This window comes from Periophthalmus magnuspinnatus, chromosome 12 (genome assembly GCF_009829125.3).
Source record: "Periophthalmus magnuspinnatus isolate fPerMag1 chromosome 12, fPerMag1.2.pri, whole genome shotgun sequence".
Taxonomy (NCBI): domain Eukaryota; kingdom Metazoa; phylum Chordata; class Actinopteri; order Gobiiformes; family Gobiidae; genus Periophthalmus; species Periophthalmus magnuspinnatus.
Window position 1 is genome coordinate 16,275,116 of NC_047137.1, and position 22,046 is coordinate 16,297,161.

At 39.6% G+C, this 22,046-nt stretch overlaps 1 protein-coding gene across 1 annotated transcript in view; it reads left to right on the forward strand.

Moving 5' to 3' along the window:
• Positions 1-22,046, forward strand: part of LOC117379552 (synapsin-3-like) — a 181,484-nt gene that overhangs the window by 42,452 nt on the left and 116,986 nt on the right. The window contains 2 exon segments of the mRNA XM_055225586.1: positions 3,524-3,615; positions 3,941-3,943. Coding sequence (XP_055081561.1) covers positions 3,524-3,615; positions 3,941-3,943 — 95 coding nt within the window.

Here is a 22,046-nt window from a genome sequence, read left to right on the forward strand (position 1 = left end):
TGAATAAAGCTTTTAAATATCTTGTAAATCCCACTAGTGCCTCTGTCCGGTTTTAAATGGACATATGCAGTTATTTGGTTTGTTTTTGTTTGTATTTTTCTGTATTTCTCTGGTTCTCTCATTACACTCTGCTCCTACTGCGAGTACTCCCTTTTCCTTCTTTTACCGATATATTTTCACGTATTTTTTCACTACTCGCTGACATAACCCTCTTAAACCAGCTCAGATATCTGTTTACGTAACACCTCAGTCTTAAACTAACCAAAACTTCTCAAACCAAGAGAAATATTTTGAATTCAGACCATTTTATAATCCGTTTGATATTCCTAACCCTTTTCGCTGTTTATTTATGCAGCAGAAGTCACCAGAGATTACACGGCGCGCCTTCAGAGATGCTTCTACAAACGTGATTTGACATGTGTTTTAGGAGCACACGGATGTTTCCTTCACGAAAAACATCAGAGAAAATCTAAAAAAGTGTCTATGAATGAGATTAGAACATGTTTACTCCCCCGCTGTGGTTCACAATAATAATAAAAATAATATACTGCTCAGATTTATATAGATACTTTACAAAATGTTCAGATATTAAGAGTTCAAAGGCATCGCGGAGGCTAACCAGCTACGTGCTAACCAGCTACGTGCTAACCTGCTATGTGCTAACCAGCTAAGTGCTAACCAGCTAAGTGCTAACCTGCTATGTGCTAACCAGCTAAGTGCTAACCTGCTATGTGCTAACCAGCTAAGTGCTAACCTGCTACGTGCTAACCAGCTAAGTGCTAACCTGCTACGTGCTAACTAATATCCGTAACGTGGATGTTTAAGTCCAAAAAAGCACATTTAAAACACAACATTCTGCTAAATGTTTTAATAACTTTTCGTTTATAAAGTTTCAGAAACAGATTTTAAATAAAAGTATGGGTTTTGTGGTCATTAGTTCCACGTACATGATTATCCCAGAGCAAACTTTCTTAATTTTAATACGATTTTTTTGGGAAAGTGGAATTTAGGTCTGGAAGCGCAGAGTGGGCTGTCACCAGAGGGGGCACTGCTGAGCTACATGAGAAAACTGTAGAAGAAGAAAGTGGAGATAATGGAGGAAATGACAGAGTGAACAGGGGAGTTTTTAGTAGGAGTGAGGAGGTGCTGCGTTCTGAGGAGGTGAGGAGGTGCTGTGTCCTGATGAGGAGGTGAGGAGGTGCTGTGTCCTGATGAGGAGAGTGAGGAGGTGCTTAGTCTTAATGAGGTGGTGCTGACTCCTGGTGAAGGGAGTGAGGATGAGCTGTGTCCTGATGATTGGAGTGAGGAGGTACTGAGTCCTGACGAAGGGAGTGAGGAGGTGCTGGCTCCCTTCGTGAGGAGGTGCTGTGTCCAGATGAGGGGAGTGAGGAGGTGCTATGTCCTGATGAAGGGACTCAGCACCTGCTCACCTCACTCACTTTTTATTGAGGAGGTGCTGTGTCCTGATGATTGGAGTGAGGAGGTGCTTCGTCCCTTTCTGAGGAGGTTTTGTGTCCTGATGATGGGAATAAAGAGGCGAGGAGGTGCTGCGTCCTGATGAGGAGAATGAGGAGGTCCTGAGTCCTGATGAGGAGAGTGAGGAGGTGTTGAGTCCTGATGAGGGGAGTGAGGAGGTGCTGAATGACATTTGCATTTCTATCATTCTAATTTTGCAAATAACCAAAACAACCGTTGTATTTTTCGACACACAGCACCTCCCAAACACAGCACCTCCCAAACACAGCACCTCCCACGCGGCTCTTCCACACGTCGCGCTCCTCCTCTCTCTCTGCGGCGTTGCCAGATCCGGAGCTCTTTATCTCCGCAGGACGTCACAGATGATGTTTTTGCTCAGATGAAAACCACAGCAGGGACATGGGTTTAGTTTGTTCTGACACAAAGAGCCGGGTTGAGGAGCGGGTCAGAGCGAGGGTTTATATAAACACTCCCGCGCGGTGCAGCTAGCGTCCACGCCAGTTCACTTTCTATTGAAAAACTGTGGCCTGTGTACGGTTAGCATGCTAGTTGTTGTTGTTGCTAGCTTTAACACTTTGGTCTTTGAAAGCTTCAGTTTTGTTTTATGGTTTTTTTGGGGGGGGTTTTTTTTGGGGGGGGGGGGGGTTATTTGGTCAGAGAATCAGGAAGTGCAGTGTGAGCATGCTAGTTGTGGTTAGCTTTACCACTTTGGTCTCTGAAAGTTTTTGTTTTTTTGTAAGAGAATCAGGAAGTGTGCGGTTATCATGCTTGTTGTTGTTGTTAGCTTTACCACTTTGACCAAAAAAACAAAAAACAAAACTGAAGCTTCCAAAGACCAGAGAATTAGCAAGTGCACTGTTAGCATGTTAGTTGTTGTTAGCTTTACCACTCTACCGTCTCTGAAAGTTTCTTTGATTTGTAAGAGAATCAGGAACTGTGCAGTTAGCATACTAGTTGTTGTTGTTGTTAGCTTTACCACTCTGGTCTCTGAAAGGTTTTTTTTGTAAGAGAATCAGGATGTGTGTAGTTTGCATACTAGTTGTTGTTGTTGCTAGCTTTACCACGTTGGTCTTTGAAGGCTTCAGTTCTGTTTTGTTTTGTTTTTTGGTCAGAGAATCAGGAAGTACACTGTTAACATGTTAGTTGTTGTTAGCTTTACCAGTCTGGTCTCTGAAAGTTTCTTTGTTTTTGTAAGAGAATCAGGAACTGTGCAGTTAGCATACTAATTGTTGTTGTTGTTAGCTTTACCGCTTTGGTCTTTGAAAGCTTCAGTTTTGTTTTTTTGGTTTTTAATTTTTTTTAATTATTTTTCTTATTTTTTTTGTTCAAGGATCAGAAAGTACACTGTTAACATGTTAGTTGTTGTTAGCTTTACCAGTCTGGTCTCTGAAAGTTTCTTTGTTTTTGTAAGAGAATCAGAAAATGTGTAGTTAGCATACTAGTTGTTGTTGTTATTAGCTTTACCACTTTGGTCTCTGAAAGTTGTTTTTTTTTTTATTTCGCTATTGTGTCTGTAAATCAAGATATGAACGTTAAAAACAGACAAATCAGGCGTCTTCTTTCCACGAAGTCGCTCCCACTAGCCTTAGCAACAGGTTTGATTGACAGCGTTGCTAAGTAAAGATGGGACATTAAGATTAAAAGCGTCGACAATAATCATTCGTGGGACGTTTTATATAATCGTGATAATCGCTAAAAAAGATAATCGCCGTTATATCACCAAAAACGACTTATCCACAGGGGAGTCAACGGGGGGGACAAAGAGGTCTGTTGTCCCGGGTTTAGGGGGCCCAGAATTGGACTGTCTTCCTATTAATTTGTATTACAGGGGGGCCCATGTGAGACGTCTTGCCCCGGGCCCCCGAATTTCAGTTGCCGGCCCTGCTCATCCAGAATATTCTCCGCTAGCTCGTAAATGTTGTTTGTAAGGCGTCAAATGTCACCAATAAATAGGACTAAACAGGAAGACCGGGAAAATACCTGAAATATCTGAACTTTGACCTTCTGAGCCTAAACGAATGCGTCACTTTCTGTTTTTCTTTCTCAGGCGGAGTTCTCGGAGATTAACCTGGCGGCCTACGTGACGTCAGGCTGCAGCGTGGACATGCAGGTGACGAGAGGAGGCACGAAAGTGGTCAGGTGAGGTCCTGTCGGTACAAATACGACACAAATACAACACATATACGACACATATACGACACAAATATGACACAAATACGACACAAATACGACACATATACGACACAAATATGACACAAATACGACACAAATACGACACATATACGACAGGAATACGACACAAATACGACACGAATACGACACAAATACGACACATATACGACACAAATACGACACAAATACGACACATATACGACACATACGACACATATACGACACATGTAAACAGTATCGAAAATCACATACTAATCAATAAACTAGTATCGGAACTAGATACTCATTTGAGCAGGTATCGATACTAAAAAAGTTTCCTGTTAGCATGCTAGTTGTTGTTAGTTTCTCTGAAAGTTTGTTTTTTTCCTAAGAGAATCAGGAAGTGTGCAGTTAGCATGGTGGTAGTTGTTGTATATAGCTTTAGCAAGGTTTTTTTTTCTTTTTTTTTGTCAGAGAATCAGGAAGTGGACTGTTAGCATGCTAGTTGTTGTTGTTAGCTTTACCACTCTGGTCTCTGAAAGTTTCAGGTTTTTGTAAGAGAATCAGGAAGTGTGTGGTTAGCATGCTAGTTGTTGTTCGCTTTACCTCTTTGGTCTCTGAAAGTTTTTTTGTTTTTTGTTTTTTTTTTAGGTCAGAGAATCAGAAATTGCACTGTTAACATGCTAGTCGTTGTTAGCTTCACCGCTCTGGTCTCAGAAAGTTTATTTTTTGTAAGAGAATCAGGAAGTGGACTGTTAGCATGCTAGTTGTTGTTAGCTTCACCGCTCTGGTCTCAGAAAGTTTATTTTTTGTAAGAGAATCAGGAAGTGGACTGTTAGCATGCTAGTTGTTGTTAGCTTCACCGCTCTGGTCTCAGAAAGTTTATTTTTTGTAAGAGAATCAGGAAGTGGACTGTTAGCATGCTAGTTGTTGTTAGCTTCACCGCTCTGGTCTCAGAAAGTTTATTTTTTGTAAGAGAATCAGGAAGTGGACTGTTAGCATGCTAGTTGTTGTTAGCTTCACCACTCTGGCCTTTGAAATGTGTGAAAAAGGCTTATAAACTCATCGGCATTAAGAGTTTTGATTTTTGCAGATTCACAACGTCCAGACTGAGACTAAAACCTGAATTAAACCTGAAAAAAAACAAAAACAATGGCCATGAAAAAAAACAACAGAGGTTTTTCTTCTTAAAGTTTAAGAGATAACTTAGTGAAGAGCAGACCAAATTAAAATGATATCAGACTCTAAAGTTTTCAGCAGCATGTTCAAAAACTCACCTTAAAAAAATCAGGTACATGAGAAGTATTAAAAATCACATACTAACGATACTACTACTTGTATATTATCACTGTGGTATCTGAATCAGTACGAGTCTGTTCCTTAGTATTGAAATAGAGTTTGAAGTTTTGGTATCGTGACAGACACAGAGGAATCAGCCGTGTAACGTGATTAAGCAGCACAGAGAGGCCTTTTCATGTTTGACCCAGAAACCTTAAAGAAACTGTGAGATAACGTCCGAGTGTCTGAGCCTCCGCGTCTTTGTCCTGCGTCTGGACCACAGATCAAATACTTATATACAGTTATGGGACGTCATGGAGTAAAAGTAGTAATTTTGTACTATTTTAGGTATCTGTGCTTTACTTAAGTACATTTTACAGTGGGTACTTTTAACTTTTACTTCACGACATTTGTGAGGAGTATCTGTACTTTCTATTTCACTACGTTTTTCGAACTGGACTGAAAAGTGAAAGTACTTTTTTATCGTTTTAGATGCGCAGAAAAGGCGGAGGGTTTATTTTGATCGTCATAATTTGATTCCTGTTTGTTTTGTTCACGTCGATAATGTCAACAGAAGTTATATTTATGTTAATTCAACTTTAAGGACTGAGCAGACTATGTTGAGGTACAGCTCACCTAGACTTTTACTCTTTTTTTAGCCATAAATATCATCATGAAGTATCAGAAATTACTGCATTTTTTTCACACAACTACTTCTATTTTACACATCCATCCCTCCCTCCCCGCGCTCTCGTTCGTCGCCTTCGAGGGACGACAGAGGCGGATTACCGTAGCGATAGTAAAATATTTAAATAGCCCCGTGTCTCCGCTTTGAGACGCCGTTTGAATTTACACCAGAGCACGACTGGGGGCGGAGTTACGCTGCTGGAAAGTCCGCAACCGCGAGTCTAACGGCGACGACAGGATCCGACGCTACAGGGTTAAGTCGAATTGATTCCAGCTCCCACTTGAACGCTGTTGTTGTGTCCTTGGGCAAGACACTTCATCCCCAGGCGCCTCCCTTTGCTCCATTATCTTACGTGCACTTTATATTTATGTTTTTTAGGGGCGTGGCTGGTCGCCGTATAAATAGGCCGTGTATCCGTGGCGTCGTCGTGAACGCTCCTTTTTGTGTTCGACCTGGTGGGACTCGTCGCGTTTTCGCCTTTTGCTTGATGTCGTTTACTTTGGGTTTTTGGTTAGTGATGGCGGCGCGGGCTTCCATGACCCTCTACGGCGCATGTGTCAAACTCAAGGCCCGGGGGCCAAATGCGGCCCGCCACATAATTTTATGTGGCCCGCGAGAAGGTAAATTAAGGCTCGACTGTCATTTTAAAATAGGTAAAATAAGTCTGTGCTGCTTTAATATGAGCATCGACAATAAACTAATGAGATTTTCCCAACAAGTGACACAGAAATATTTGCTAATAATCATCCCAAATTGTTCAGGAAGAGGAAGAATTGTCGGCGTGGAAGGAAGTTTCAAGAAAGACGCTAAAGGTGTATACAAGTTTGTGCTTTAAGGAGAAAATCTGTGTGTTTTTTGTGTTATGAGGCGCGGTCGGTACAATCTACGTCGACATTTTGACACCAAACACGGAGCTAAGTGTGAAAAAGTTAGACTGCGAGAAAAACAACAAATTGTCCAATAATTAAGGCTAAAAAAGTCTGTTTTTGAAGCAGAGCTGAAGGTTCTAACCAGATACACACTTTTAAAAATGACACAGACACGTAATATTTGCAACTTGAATAAGTAATAAACACAGAAACGGTTATTTAACAAGTTTAAAAGTATTTACATTTATTTTACATGACATTTGTTTACATTTAGTGACATTTATCCTGCCGCACAGTCACATCTGGCTCTTGATGGCGGCCATTTTGCTCATCAGATCCACCTTTCTCTTGTTACTTTCTTTTGCGTACGGGAGCGGGTTTGGGGCATTTTAAAGTAAATTAAAATTAACTTAAAATAAACTCTTTGTAAACCCATTTGACTCCTGTGTCCTCTTTAATATGTTTGATCCGCCCGGTCGTAACATGTTCCGGGTAATTTTTCAGTATCAGGGCAGATAGCTGATACCAGTACTCCAGCTATGAAAAGTTCCCCATTGCGCCTTTAAATAGCTCGCTGTATTACTGTTTTCCGAGTGTTTTCCGTGTGTTTTTGGTCTCCCGTGTATCCCCCGTTCGCTCTGTGTCCTCTGTGCCGTTGTCGGCCCATTAGCTCATCTATTTGACGACATGGCGTTCGTTTTGCGCGCACCGCCCTGCTCCGTTTCACCGCCCTGCTCCGTTTCACCGCCCTGCTCCGTTTCACCGCCTTCTTGGGGAAAGCATGAGGAGCCTCGCTTTGAAGAATTTACTAAGAAAATAACCGCGCTCTTATCGCTCTGTGAGATTGTGAAGTGAAATAACTGGACTTTGGAGCGGTGTTAAATGGTGTAAAAATCACACAGTTGGCCGCTACTGTGTGAACTCATTTAGTACTTTGTGTTTTTTTTGTTTTTCTAGTGAATTTTGTTTCAATCTAAAAGCAGATGTTATGTCTACTACTAATGTTGGAGATACTAACATTTCAAACTCGATTTCAGGACAAAGTAATAGACTTTTGATACCACGGTGATAATGAAAAACGGTCAGAGTGTGATTTTCCACATTAAATGGTCGTATTTCTGTCCCCATGTGTCTGTGTGATCCTCAGTGTGAGGATCATCCTGCTCCATGTGTGTGAACATGAGTCTAATACATGTGATACAGATCAACAGCGTTATAAAGTCCTGGTTTAGTCCTGGTTTAGTCCTGGTTTAGTCCTGGTTTAGTCCTGGTTTAGTCCTGGTTTAGTCCTGGTTTGATCCTGGCTTAGTCCTAGTTTAGACCTGCTTTAGTCCTGGTTTAGTACTGGTTTGGTCCAGGTTTGGCCCTGTTGTAGACTTTGATTGGGTCCAGTTTAGTCCTGTTTCAGTCCTGGTTTAGTCCTGGTTTAGTCCCGGTTTAGTCCTGTTTCAGTCCCGGTTTAGTCCTGGTTTAGTCCTAGTTTAGTCCTGTTTCAGTCCCAGTTTAGTCCCGGCTTAGTCCTGGTTTAGTCCTGGTTTAGTCCTAGTTTAGTCCTAGTTTAGTCCTGGTTTAGTCCTGGTTTAGTCCTGCTTTAGTCCTAGTTTAGTCCTGGTTTAGTCCTGCTTTAGTCCTAGTTTAGTCCTGCTTTAGTCCTAGTTTAGTCCTGCTTTAGTCCTAGTTTAGTCCTGGTTTAGTCCTAGTTTAGTCCTGGTTTAGTCCTGGTTTAGTCCCGGTTTAGTCCCGGTTTAGTCCTGGTTTAGTCCTAGTTTAGTCCTGTTTCAGTCCCGCTTTAGTCCTGGTTTAGTCCTGGTTTAGTCCTGGTTTAGTCCTGGTTTAGTCCTGGTTTAGTCCTGGTTTAGTCCTGCTTTAGTCCTGGTTTAGTCCTGCTTTAGTCCTGCTTTAGTCCTGGTTTAGTTCTGCTTTAGTCCTGGTTTAGTCCTGCTTTAGTCCTGCTTTAGTCCTGCTTTAGTCCTGCTTTAGTCCTGGTTTAGTTCTGCTTTAGTCCTGGTTTAGTCCTGGTTTAGTCCTGGTTCAGTCCTGGTTTAGTCCTGGTCCATGTCTCTACACTCGTCTGTGTCTTACACTTGTTTTCTCTAAAGCTTCAGTGAAGCTTCACTTCTGTCGTGTGAACGTGACTTTTTAAATATCGATTCCCGCTCAAATTCGTATCTAGTTTCGATTCTAGTTTTAGCGTCGATTAGTACCTGATTTTCGATACTTTTGCTGATTTTGCTGATACTTTTGCTGATCCACCGTACAGATATAGACTTCGCCAAAAGAGATGCCGCCATTTTGAAACACTAACACAAACTTCCCTTTCTTCCTTTTTCAGTTTCGAAAAGTTAAACTATTTCACCAGTAAAAATAAACATTACATCAGTCTAAAGTTTCAGTTTCACTTTGAGTTCACTGTCGGGTCAATCCAGCCGTGCAATTGTGAATGAACGCCTCCAATTTTCAAAGTCGATGCTAGAATACGCTTATATTCCTCTGCATAATTAGTAAGGCCATTAAATGTATTTTTAATGGTTGTATACGTTCTTCACATTATCGATTATCTGCCGTACAAATATCGCTTTTATGGTCAAAAAGCATTAACCAAATACACAAAGAAAACACATTTAACCGCGTAAAATAGAACAAACATATTTATTTATTCCTTTTTGCGTTGCCTGACTATTGCGTCCGCCCTCCCGTGACATCATCCGTGTGTCAGCTGTCTGTATTTATAGCCTTGCCTCATGTGTCTGGTGTCCTGCTGACCTTTGACCCCTGTCTCTCTGAAGACGTTGCCATGACACCTCGTTCTCACACGTCTCAGTTTCGGCGCTGACGTCAGGCCTGGAGCGCCGCCACAATCGCTGCTGAAGTGTCAGAGCGAATGGAGATATGCAAAAAATAAAAAATAAAATGTACAGGGGCGCAGTTCGTGTTTGGAAATACGCAAAATTTGAAAGTATTATCAGGTTTTACGTCATGTACTGCGAGATTTAAACCTGAAAATGTATCAGAGCTCAACTAAACCAGGTCGAAAATGGGACTAAAGATGGAAAAGGCGATAAACTCTAACCCTGACCTATAAGTCCAACCCAAAAAACTTTAAATAAAACAAAATCTCAGGCTGTAGAGGAGCAAGTTCACCACTAGAGGCAGCACACGCACCAAACTCAAACGCAAACTATATCAGGCCTAAACTAACTCTAGAAACCAGGTCTAAAATGGGACTAAAGATGGATTAATCTCTAAATAAAACACATTCTCAAACTGCAGAGGACCGAGTTCACCACTAGAGGCAGCACACGCACCAAACTCAAACACAAACTATAAAACTAGGGCTCGAAACTGTGTCTAAAATGGGAGTAAAGCTGGAATAGGTATTTCTAAGTAACAACGCTTTTAGAGATCTTCATAATGAATCATTTTAAGTAAACCCGCCTCTTCTCCCTGGCATTTAACACAAGCGACACATGATATCTTGGTGTTTTATTGTGCTTTTCGTGTGTTTTGTCTTATATTTGTGTATCAAGTCTAAACCAAACCAGGTCTAAAATGAGACTAAAGACAGATAAGGCACTAACCTGTAAGCCCAACCCAAAAAACGACAAAAACATGAATAGATTTATCTCTAAATACAAGAAATTCTTAAAGTGTAGAGGACCAAGTTCACCACCGGAGGCAGCACACGCACCAAACACAAACGCAAACTATATCAGGCCTAAACTAACTCTAGAAATCAGGTCTAAAATGGGACTAAAGATGGATTAATCTCTAAATAAAACACATTCTCAAACTGCAGAGGACCAGGTTCACCACTAGAGGCAGCACACGCACCACATTTGAGCAAGTCTAGAATGTGCTATAGTGTATATTATTCAATTCAAGTTTATTTATATAGAACATTAAGTGATTCAAATAAAAGAAAACAAAAACAAATGTACTACAACATGATATATAGGAAAAGAACGAAAAAACACCAAGATGTCCTGTGTTAAATGCCAGGGAGAACAGGTGGGTTTAATTAAGATTCTTAATCATAAAGATCTATAAAAGCGTTGTTTAAAACAGACTTTGAGTGTAATCGTTCAAACACGGCTGGACGATTTTGTTTAATATTAGTTTATTTATGTTTTTGTAAGACTTGAACCTCAAGATTCTCATTTCGAGGCACATTTTCCTACATTTCCGATGGACTGGACTATTTGGAATTACGATCGCGAGTATCACAGCGAACAAAGTGCCGATCTGGAGCGACGCTGTTGAAGGTCATGCCCCTTTCTGGCCGCACCTCCAGTTTAGCGACGCTGTCAAACCTGTTGCTAACGCTAGCGGGAGCGACTTCAGCGAGAGAAGACGCCTGATTTGCCTGTTATTAATGTTCATATCTTGATTAACGGACACAACATCCAGAGCCGGAAGCGCGCTCATGCTCACTTCCTGCGCCCATGCTCACTTCCTGTTTGTAGCGTGGCAGCTAGCGGGTTAGCATTTCCATATTTTCTGGACTATAAGTCACTCTGGAGTATAAGTCGCACCAGTAAAAATACATAAAAATGAAGAAAACAACACATATAAGCCACACTGGACTATAAGTCGCATTTTTGATTTTATTTTATTTTACAAAATCCAAGACCAAGAACAGACATTTTATCTTTAAAGTCAAGTTATAATAGTAAAAATAAATTTCTTTTAGGCGGCATTTTTGTTCAGTCTTTCTCAGACGTCTTTTAAATGACCGTAATGTTAAATTTTGTATTTCACTCGTACAGGAGTAGTAGATAAAACAATAAAACGGACAATAACGAAGATGTGAAATTATATATTTGAATAATTTCACATATAAGTCGCATCTGAGTATAAGTCGCACCCCCGGACAAAATATGAAAATTTTAAAAATACCCATGGGCCGCTCTGTTTGTTTGTTTTTTTTCATACTTATCAAGTGATTTGCCCAGAAGTTGATGACATTTATTCACGGGTTTCAGCTTGAGGACTTTTTCCCTGTCAAAAGACCTAATATTTTGTTTTAAATCGCTAATCGCCATGCCGACGGGCCTGATTTTGCATCACTGTGAAGCGTATGTATAATTGGCCGCGTGGAGAGTAGCGGCGACGTGGCACACACTGTGGATTCCGCCGCTGTGGCTTGTTGTTGTTGCTCTGCTGTACTCAGCCCCTTTAGCTCATGTGCTTCTCCAGCCAAACCTCCTCTGCTCTGGATCTGGTCTGGATCTGGATCTGACACCGTCTTTCGCCGACTAATGCTCCCCAGGCTTTGCAAAACTTCATTTTATCCTAAATATTTATCTTTGTATTGGTTTTTATTATGATGTAATGTCTTTCTTATTCTGTAAAGCACTTTGAATTACTTTGTGTATGAATGTTTCGCTATAAATAAACTTGTCTTACTTTGTCTTACTTCTCATAACTTTGAATTAGCGACGTGCGATGAGCCAGGTTTTAATTATGAATTGAATTATAGCTCAAATAGTTTACATAAAATAAACTACTTTTGATTGATGAACATTAAAACTTAGTAAAATGTAAACTAAATATAAATCTTATCTCTTGTATCTTCAGTTTCGGTCAGATTACTGCTGGACACGGCCTTATATCTGTCTGAGGGGAGGAGCTAACGACATTGAAGCTAACACACCTATTTGTTTACAGTTTGTTTGTTAGCTAGGTCTACTGAATTACCCTAAAAATGAACTGTGCATGAATCATATTTTGCATAATCGTTCATGTCCCTAATGTGTTCTCTCACACCTATTAGCATTCTGGCTGTTAGCATACTGGCTAGCCCTAGTGTTTTCTTTGTTTATAGGTCTGAGGGTGGAGTTATAAATAGCAGATAGATGATGTTTAAAGCCCCCAAACCTGGTCAAAGATGGATTGTTGTTATCTTCAAAGTTGTGGTTAGTGTTTTTGAGATGGAGATGAACAGCAGACTGTGGTCCTGAGCTGCTCTCACGACGGTGTAGGTTCATTCTCTTCTGCAGTAAACAAAATATAAGACAAGTTAAGTTTATTTGTACAACACGGTTGGTCCACAAAGTAATACAAAGTGTTTTACAGAATAAGAAAGACATTAAAATCACAATACAGCAAATCAAAACATAAATAATCATCATAAAATTAAAAGAGAAAAGGCAGAATAAACCCCTTTAGTCACATTCACAGATAAACAGAACCGTCTGAGTCTGGATTTAAACATCGTCAAAGTCGAGGTCTGAGTCACATCTTCAGGAAGAATGTTCCAGGTTTTAACAAAACTGAAACACTGATTCAACATGTTTAGTCCCTGTTTCATCTTGGTTAAGCCCTGATTTAGTCCTGGTTTAGTCCTGGTTTAGTCCTGGTTTAGTCCTGGTTTAGTCCCGGTTTAGTCCCAGTTTAGTCCCAGTTCAGCCCTGGTTTAGTCCTAGTTTAGTCCTGGTTTAATCCCGGTTTAGTCCTGGTTTAGTCCCAGATTAGCCCTGGTTTAGTCCTGGTTTAATCCTGGTTTAGTCCTGGTTTAGTCCTGGTTTAGTCCTGGTTTAGTCCCAGATTAGCCCTGGTTTAGTCCTGGTTTAGTCCCGGTTTAGTCCCGGATTAGCCCTGGTTTAGTCCTGGTTTAATCCTGGTTTAGTCCTGATTTGGTCCTGGTTTAATCCTGGTTTAGTCCTGGTTTAGTCCTGGTTTAGTCCCAGTTTAGTCCTGGTTTGGTCCTGGTTTAATCCTGGTTTAGTCCTGGTTTAGTCTTGGTTTAGTCCTGATTTGGTCCTGGTTTAGTCCTGGTTTAGTCCTGGTTTAGTCCTGGTTTAGTCCCAGTTTAATCCCGGTTTAGTCCTGGTTTAGTCCCAGATTAGCCCTGGTTTAATCCTGGTTTAGCCCTGGTTTAACCCTGGTTCTCTGAGCCACAGGAGCCAGAGACCTGAGCACAGGACACATGTGTGAAGCACTTCCTGATTTTAGTGTAGAATATTAATCTTATAGAATATTAACCTTATCTTTTGTTACTTCTGCAGTAAACACAATATAAATCTCATGCCTTATATCCAGACATATGTTGCTTTGTACATAATGTTAAATCAAACATTCATGCTGTTGTTATTCCATCACCTTTAGGTTTACGACACAAACACAAGCCTCCAGTCTCAGTGCAGGTGCTGAGTTTGACGGTGTCGTGTCTAAACGTGTGTCTTTTTGTTCAAACTGTCGTGATTGTGTGTTCTCAGTGTAAAACCCTTAAGTTTGTCCATAATTATAAGCGTTCAGTCGAGGCTCTGGAGCGGTGGGAGGCAGCGATGACAATAACAGAGACACGTCTAATGTACTTTTTCTACCTCCTCGGTGCAGTCGTGTGTGTGGGCTCCACCTGTGCACTCGGCCCAGTCCAGTGTACACAGATCTGCTCTGGTTTCCTCTAGTGGCAGTTCAGCCTGAGACCACACACGGCACGAAGAACGACTCAAACAGCACAGAGAGAGTCCTAAGTATAGACTGTTTATGTAAATGGACATAGCTAACCTGCTCGCCGCCGCGGGCCAAACAGGAAGTGATCATGGACGCGATTCCAGCTCTGTCGACTCTGGCTCTAATTCACTTTCTATTGATAAACTGTGTCCTCTCTCTGTCCCTGCTGCTGTCAGACTCATTTTGGTCTTAAATGTTTGTATTAACCCTCTACATGATCCTGGTGTTCATTTTTGTGTTTATATTTAAGTTTATTTATTATTATTATTTTATTTTTTTTTAGGTTTTTTTAGTTGTTTTTATTTTTTTATTTTGTTTTTTGTTTATTTTCTTTATGTTTTTGTTATTTTTAGCTGTTTTGTTTTTTTATTTTGTCATTTTGAGTTTGTTTTTTTGTTTTTATTGATAAACTCTACATGATCCTGGGGTTCATTGTTTTGTTTATATTTAAGTTTATTTATTTATTTATATATTTTAGGTTTTTTTTTGTTTTTTTTTGTGATTATTTTCTTTATTTTTTTTGTTATTTTTAGCTTCTTTTTTTTTTAGTTTATTTTTTGTTTTTATTGGTAAACTCTACATTATCCTGGGGTTAATTTTTGTGTTTATATTTCAGTTTTTTTTTAGTTTTTTTTTTTTTAGTTCTTTTTTATTTTTTTTTTATTTAGTTTTTTGTGATTATTTTCTTTATTTTTTGTTATTTTTAGCTGTTTTGTTTTTTTATTTTGTCATTTTGAGTTTGTTTTTTTGTTTTTATTGATAAACTCTACATGATCCTGGGGTTCATTGTTTTGTTTATATTTAAGTTTATTTATTTATTTATATATTTTAGTTTTTTTTTGTTTTTTTTGTGTGATTATTTTCTTTATTTTTTTGTTATTTTTAGCTTCTTTTTTTTTTAGTTTATTTTTTGTTTTTATTGGTAAACTCTACATTATCCTGGGGTTAATTTTTGTGTTTATATTTCAGGTTTTTTTTAGTTCTTTTTTTTAGTTGTTTTTATTTTTTTTATTTAGTTTTTTGTGATTATTTTCTTTATTTTTTTGTTATTTTTAGCTGTTTTGTTTTTTTATTTTACTGTGTCCTCTCTCTGTACCTGCTGCTTCAGACTCGTCGTTTTGGTCTTAAATGTTCCGTATTAACCCTCTACATGATCTTGTCATTTTTATTTCACTATTTTGTAAATCAAAATATGAACGTTAATAACAGACAAATCAGGCGTTTTCTTCCTGAAAAGTCACTCCCGCTAGCGTTAGCAACAGGTTTGATTGACAGTGTTGCTAAGCGCCCGCTCCCTGCTAAACCAAGTCATCAACACCACATGATGACATCACGAGGTGGAACGGAGTGTTTTCTGTTTTTGCGAAGAACTAAATACGCAGGTTTATACATGTGCGAACGAAACAAAACACAACTCCGGGTCTGTTTTTGCTGAGGAAACAACATTATAATAACACAGATCATTAATACCGTTGCTTCTCTTCTTTCTATTTTCGCTGTAGTCGAGTTATTTTTCTTGTATCTCCGGCTCCAAACCATCTCGGCTCTTGTATACACCGCCGCTCTGAGGTCTCTGGCAGTGTCGCCTGTGCCACCGAAGCAGCTGGTACCACAGGGACACGGGCCATAGCCGCCGTTACCCAACCGCCCGAACGACCTCAGCGTGGAGCCCGCCACAAGAACATCGAGCGCCGGATAATGACAGAACACGACTAATATTACACAGAAACGCACTGCCAGGACAAATGAAAAGGAGTGAAAGAGCTTCGTCTTGACCAATTTATGACTTTTTGTAGTGTCCAACATATCAGATAATGACAAAGTATAAAAATAGTTTGGGTTTTTACGTAACCGTCCTCTGAATCTCGCTGTTATTGTGAACTTCTTCCTCAAATGACCCCGAATGAACTTCAAATATGTTTCGTTTTTTGGCGTTTTGGCTTCGACCGGACCTTAAAGCGGCCTTATTTACGTTATTTTCTGATCTAAACATCTAAAAAGAGTTGCGTTTTCTTTCATTCACGCACATTTAGGCTCCTGCGTCCTTCTCTCAAACAGAAAACGCTCTGTTCCACTTTGTGATGTCACGTGGTGAACCAGGAAGTGCTCCATTGTTTTTTGTTTTTAAACTCCACACACCTTCACTAGAATCATCTGGAATTAAGAATCTCTACTGATCTAAAGGTAAAAGGCAGATGTTTACTTGAAAACTACCTCTTGATGACATCACAAGGTGGAACGGTGCGTTTTGAGCTTTGGAGATGTGACTCAAACATGTGATAATGAAACAAAACACAACTCCAGGTCTGTTTTTGATGATGTAACAGCGTCATAACATGACTTAAAGCTCAAACGAGTCAGTTTTGTGTAATAAAGAACATTTAAACTATGTGAAATAGGGTGAAGAGTGAGGAGAGACATTCAAATAAATAGATCATTTTGAGATTTATGTTCTTGAATGAGCCTAATATCTAGATTCCTTTTGCCAAATCAGAGACACAAACTGAAAAAACATCTGTGCTTCACTATACACACTGTATTTAGTGCAATTTAGCAGTTAAACTCAAGGCCCGAGGGCTAAATGTGGCCCTCCACATTATTTATGTGGCCCTCGACAGGGTAAATTAAAAGGTACGATGGTCTGAAAATGTCATTTTATCAGAAGATACGCAGTTACACAGCCATATTTTTTACATCTAGGCAAATGCACATGTAATATTTCGAACTTGAATGAGTAATAAATATAGAAACGGTAAATTAACAAGTTTAAAAATGTGTTTATTAGATTTAGATTTATTTTTCATCTGGCCCTTTGAGAGGAGCCATTTTGCTGATGTGGCCCTCGGTGAAAATGTGTTTGACGCCCCTGAACTAGACACTTATTTGAACAAGTATAAATCCTAAAGAAACAAAAGCGTGTGGTTTGGAGCAAAGTTCTGATTTCAGAGTAAATTTAACCCTTTTTGTGTTAAATTGGACTAACTTATGTCTTATTGTGCTTTGTGTCTGATCCACGAGTGTCAGAGATTGTAATTACGGAGCGTTTTGTTATAATTTGCACATTTTAAGTCACAATATTCATCTAAAACGACTTACCGTATTTTCCGGACTATACGTCGCTCTGGAGTATAAGTCGCACCCTCCGAAAAATGCACAATAATGAAGAAAAAACATATGTAAGTCGCATTTTTTGGGGTAATTTATTTGACAAAATCCGAAACCAAGCAACAAGTTTACTCTGGATCTCACTCCAAATCACTAAATCCATTAAATTCTTCGTCCTCGGTGTCGCTTCTGAACGACTTCGCCCACTCCAGAGGAAGTTCTGCTTTCCGCTTCCTTTCCAGAATACGATTTTCTTTTACTCGGTTCAGTCTTTCTCAGGCGTCTTTTAAATCACCGTAACATTGATATTTTAAATTCTCGTGGTACATGAGGAGTTGACACTGGTGCACAAGTCTAGAGCGCCCTCGTGTGGTCATCAGTGTGACAATAACGAAAATGTGAAATTATATATTTTAATCATTTAAGTCGCGTCTGAGTATAAGTCGCACCCCCGGACAAACTATGAAAAAAGTGACACTTATAGTCCGGAAAATGCGGTAATAAAAGAAAAAAAATCCGCTGACATCCGCGTTGGAAAACTGCAGCGCCCCCTGTGGACAGCTGCGCGGCAGATTTTAGTTTCATTCGTACCAAAATGACGACGCGACGCTGCCGAATCCTACGTGTATCACCGATTAAGAAAGTGAAACTGAAAAACTGAAGAACAGAGAGAAAACGGGGGTTGATCTGCAAAATGGCGTCTCGTGAATAAACGATTATAGATTACGCAAACATGAATCACTCCAAAACCGAAAAAAAAAAAGCTCTGACAAGTTGGTTTTGCGTAACAGCGAACAGTTACTTTGGAAATCTTTGATCTAAACAAACTCCTGATCTGATCCAAACCACCGTACGAGCCGGAGTCAGCGCTGTGAAGTCGAGCCAGTCCCACACAATAGGCCGTTGTTCCAGCGTCTCCGAGCCCTGGGTCTTTGGAGCTGCGGTATTCGGCGGCTCGGAGGTGATCGTTATCGATGAGAGACGGGCCGATGGGGAACCGATACGGGACCAGGGCCGAGATCCAAACGGGACACTGGAATTTTACACGGAGAAACAGCCCCGTTCCCTAAAAAAAAAACATCTGTACGAGCGCGTTTAACCTTCCACAGCGTGACGTTAAATGTGTTTACGTACGTGAAGATGAGCAGGTGACGCCGTTAGACAAAGTTACTGATACGTCAGATCCGTGGAGAGGCGAGCGCACGCACGATATAACAGCTGATTTGATGATTTTTAAGGCGTTTTTTACCAGTATCGACGCTTTTAATCGAAAACCAGATGAGTTTAATGCGTAGACTGTATGTGTAAATGGACACAGCTAACGTGCTAACCGCTGAAAATGAGCACTTGATGACATCACAAGGTGGAGCAGAGCGTTTTGAGCTTTGGAGATGTACAGACTAATAAAAAAAACAAAACTCCAGGTTTGTTTTTAAGGAGGGAACGGCGTTAGAACAAGCAACAGGCGAAATCCACGATGTATCAGCTTTATTTTTTACATTATTCTCTCTGTTTTTGTCTGTAAAACTCCTCACCACACACTTTATACACTTTTCTCACACAGGCGTTAACATTTTCTCACATTTCTCTCTCGTTTAAACTCTCTCAAAGTTCAAACCTTCGCAGATTTAAAAAAAATAAGTTCAGTATTATAGAATGAAACCATGTTATTTTCCGTCTTCTTTATATAACGAACCGCAGATCCATTTATTCTGTAATGGCGCCCCCTACAGCCGCGTAACTTCTACGTTCCTTCAGCGTGTCCAGAAGTCCAACTTTTTCTGCGATGGTTAGCGTCTTCCTCGACTTTTTTGGTGCGACCGTAGGCGTTTTTGTCGGTGCAGAACGTTTCATCGACATTGTGGGTTTTGTCGAGGAGAAAACTTGTAAAATAACCCACAATAAGCTTTATTTTTTTACAATTATTACAGTATTTTCCGGAGTATAAGTCGCACCGGCCAAAAAATGCATAATAATAATAAAGAAAAAACATATTTCACAATCACATCTGAGAATCCTCGGCCAAACTATGATAAAAAGTGTGATTTATAGTCCAGAAAATACAGTTTATATATTTTTGTCTGTAAAACCCCTCACCACACACTTTATACACTTTTCTCACACACTCTTCCTTCGTCTTCTTCCTTTTTCTCTTTCTTTTTTCTTTTTCTTTCTTTCTTTTTTCTCTTTCTTTCTTATTCTTTCTTTCTTCTTTTTCATTTTCTTTCTTTTTCTCTTTCTTTTTCTGTCTTTCTTTTTTCTTTATTTCTTTTTTCACTTTCTTTCTTTTTCTGCTTTCTTGTTCTTTCTTTTTTCTCTTTCTTTTTCTTTGTTTTTTCTCTTTCTTCTTTCTTTTTTCTTTTTCTTTCTTTCTTTTTTCTCTTTCTTTCTTTTTCGTTCTTTTTTCTCTTTCTTTCTCCTCTTTCTTTTTCTTTCTTTCTTTTTTCTTTTTCCTCACCACACACTTTATACACTTTTCTCACACAGACGTTAACATTTTCTCACATTTCTCTCTCGTTTAAACTCTCTCAAAGTTCAAACCTTCGTAGGCGTCTTTGTCGGTGCAGAACGTTTCATTGACATTGTGGGTTTTATCGGGGAGAAAACAAATCGCAAACGTACAGCACTTCAGAGTCACACTGAGATCCAACGTTTATGTGAATTTGTATTTCACATTTCCACGGCTTATTAAGTAGAACATCTGTCCGTAACTCGCTCAATGGACTTTCCAAGTGTCGCGCGCGTCTCCGTCGTCTCCTCGTGGACGCGTTGGAGCTGCCGTCCTGATGTTTAACCCTTCGCGCGGCCCCGTTAGCGGCGTTTACGGCTCCTCTGATGGACTATTTAAAGGACACATTTGCATACCGAGCTCTGCAGAACGAGGAGGATTCGGATCATAAAACCCGAATGCCTCGCTCAGGTGAAATCCTCAGGCTTCAGGGACTTTTACGAAAGATAAAAAACAAAGTTAATGGGCCACGCGGAGCCGTAATGTCCCACGGTTATCAGCCACGGGTGTCGTCAAGGTTACCGTGGAGAAAGACGTCACACCGGAGCAGGAGGAGAGGGAGGAGTCGAAACAGTAGTAAGAGGAGGACTAGAAATGGTGAAAGTTGGACTAGGAACAGGAGAAGAAGTAGTAGTAGTAGCAGGAGTAATAGTACTAGGAGGAGGAGAACTGGAAACAGTAGTAGTAGTAGTAGTAGTAGTAGTAGTAGTAGGTTAGAAGCACGTTTTGTACAGACAGATGCTTGAACAATACAAAATATTACAACACAAACAAACAAAACAAACAACACAAACAAGAAAATCAGTTAGAAGCTTACTTTTTTTTTTTAAACTTGTTTTTCACATGGATTTAATTTCTTTTGCAGATTTAAAAAAAACTTTGGGAGTTTGGCGATTAACAAAGATGGCCGACCAAGAAGCTCCAGGATTGAAGGAGCAGTGTTGAGGATGAGAGAAGTAGAAGAAGTGAGGCCTCCTGAGGTGAACCAGACACAGGGACATTCTCCTGTGAATCTCAACGGGTTTGAACCTTCAGCAACAAAAAACGGGACAACTGACTCAATCCTGGAGCATCTTGGTCGGCCATCTTTGTTAATCGCCAAACTCTCAAGGTTTTTTTTTTAATCTGACACAAACAAAACACATCAACACATAAACAAACACACAAACAAACACACACAAACATAAACACACAAACATAAACACAAACATATAAACAAACACACAAACATAAACACACAAACATATAAACAAACACACAAACATAAACACATAAACATAAACACACAAACACATCAACACACAAACATAAACACACAAACAAACACATCAACACACAAACATAAACACACAAACATAAACACACAAACATAAACACACAAACATAAACACACAAACATAAACACACAAACATAAAGACATAAACACACAAACATAAACACACAAACATAAACACACAAACATAAACACACAAACATAAAGACATAAACACACAAACATAAACACACAAACATAAACACACAAACATAAACACACAAACATAAACAAATAAACACACAAACATAAACACACAAACAAACACACAAACATAAACACAAACACACAAACATAAACACATAAACATAAACACACAAACATAAACACACAAACATAAACACACAAACATATAAACACACAAACATAAACACACAAACATAAACACACAAACATAAACACACAAACATAAACACACAAACATAAACACATAAACAAACACACAAACATAAACACAAACACACAAACATAAACACAAACACACAAACACATAAACAAACATAAACACACAACCATATAAACACACAAACATAAACACACAAACAAACACACAAACATAAACACAAACACACAAACACATAAACAAACATAAACACACACAAACACACACACACAAACACACACACACAAACATAAACACACACACACACACATCTCTTAAGGCCGACGCTCAGTTTAAGTTTCATAAGAAAATCTCAGAACCAAAGACACAAAGTTAAACGTTTGTTTCTGTTTTGGTCTGACACATTTTAGACACAGATTTACTCAGATCTGACTCACACTTTGCTGCTTGATATAAAACACATAGTGATGACGGCCACAGTGGTTCTTTTTTATAAGCATCCGCCCTCACACCACAGGGTTTTAGGTTCAAATCTCACCTGTAGCCATTTCAGCTTCAGTATTTGTAATTTCCACATTTACAAAAATAACTATCTATTTTTCTCACTACGTCACGTTTTAGCTTCACCGAAAACAGCGTAACGTCGTCGTATTTGTCCATCTCGCTTTGACCCAGATCAGCGAGCGGCGTTCAGTCTGTGTCCTCACGTTTGGTTCATCGTAAACATCGTTATTTTATGGGTTTTTTCAGCTCAGAGCAGAAACAGCTGGAGAGTCTCTGTTTTAACATGAGCAGCACTTTAGACCAACAGAGACTCCCCATAAATCCACAGAACCACCCGCCGCCTCTGGCTCCTCTG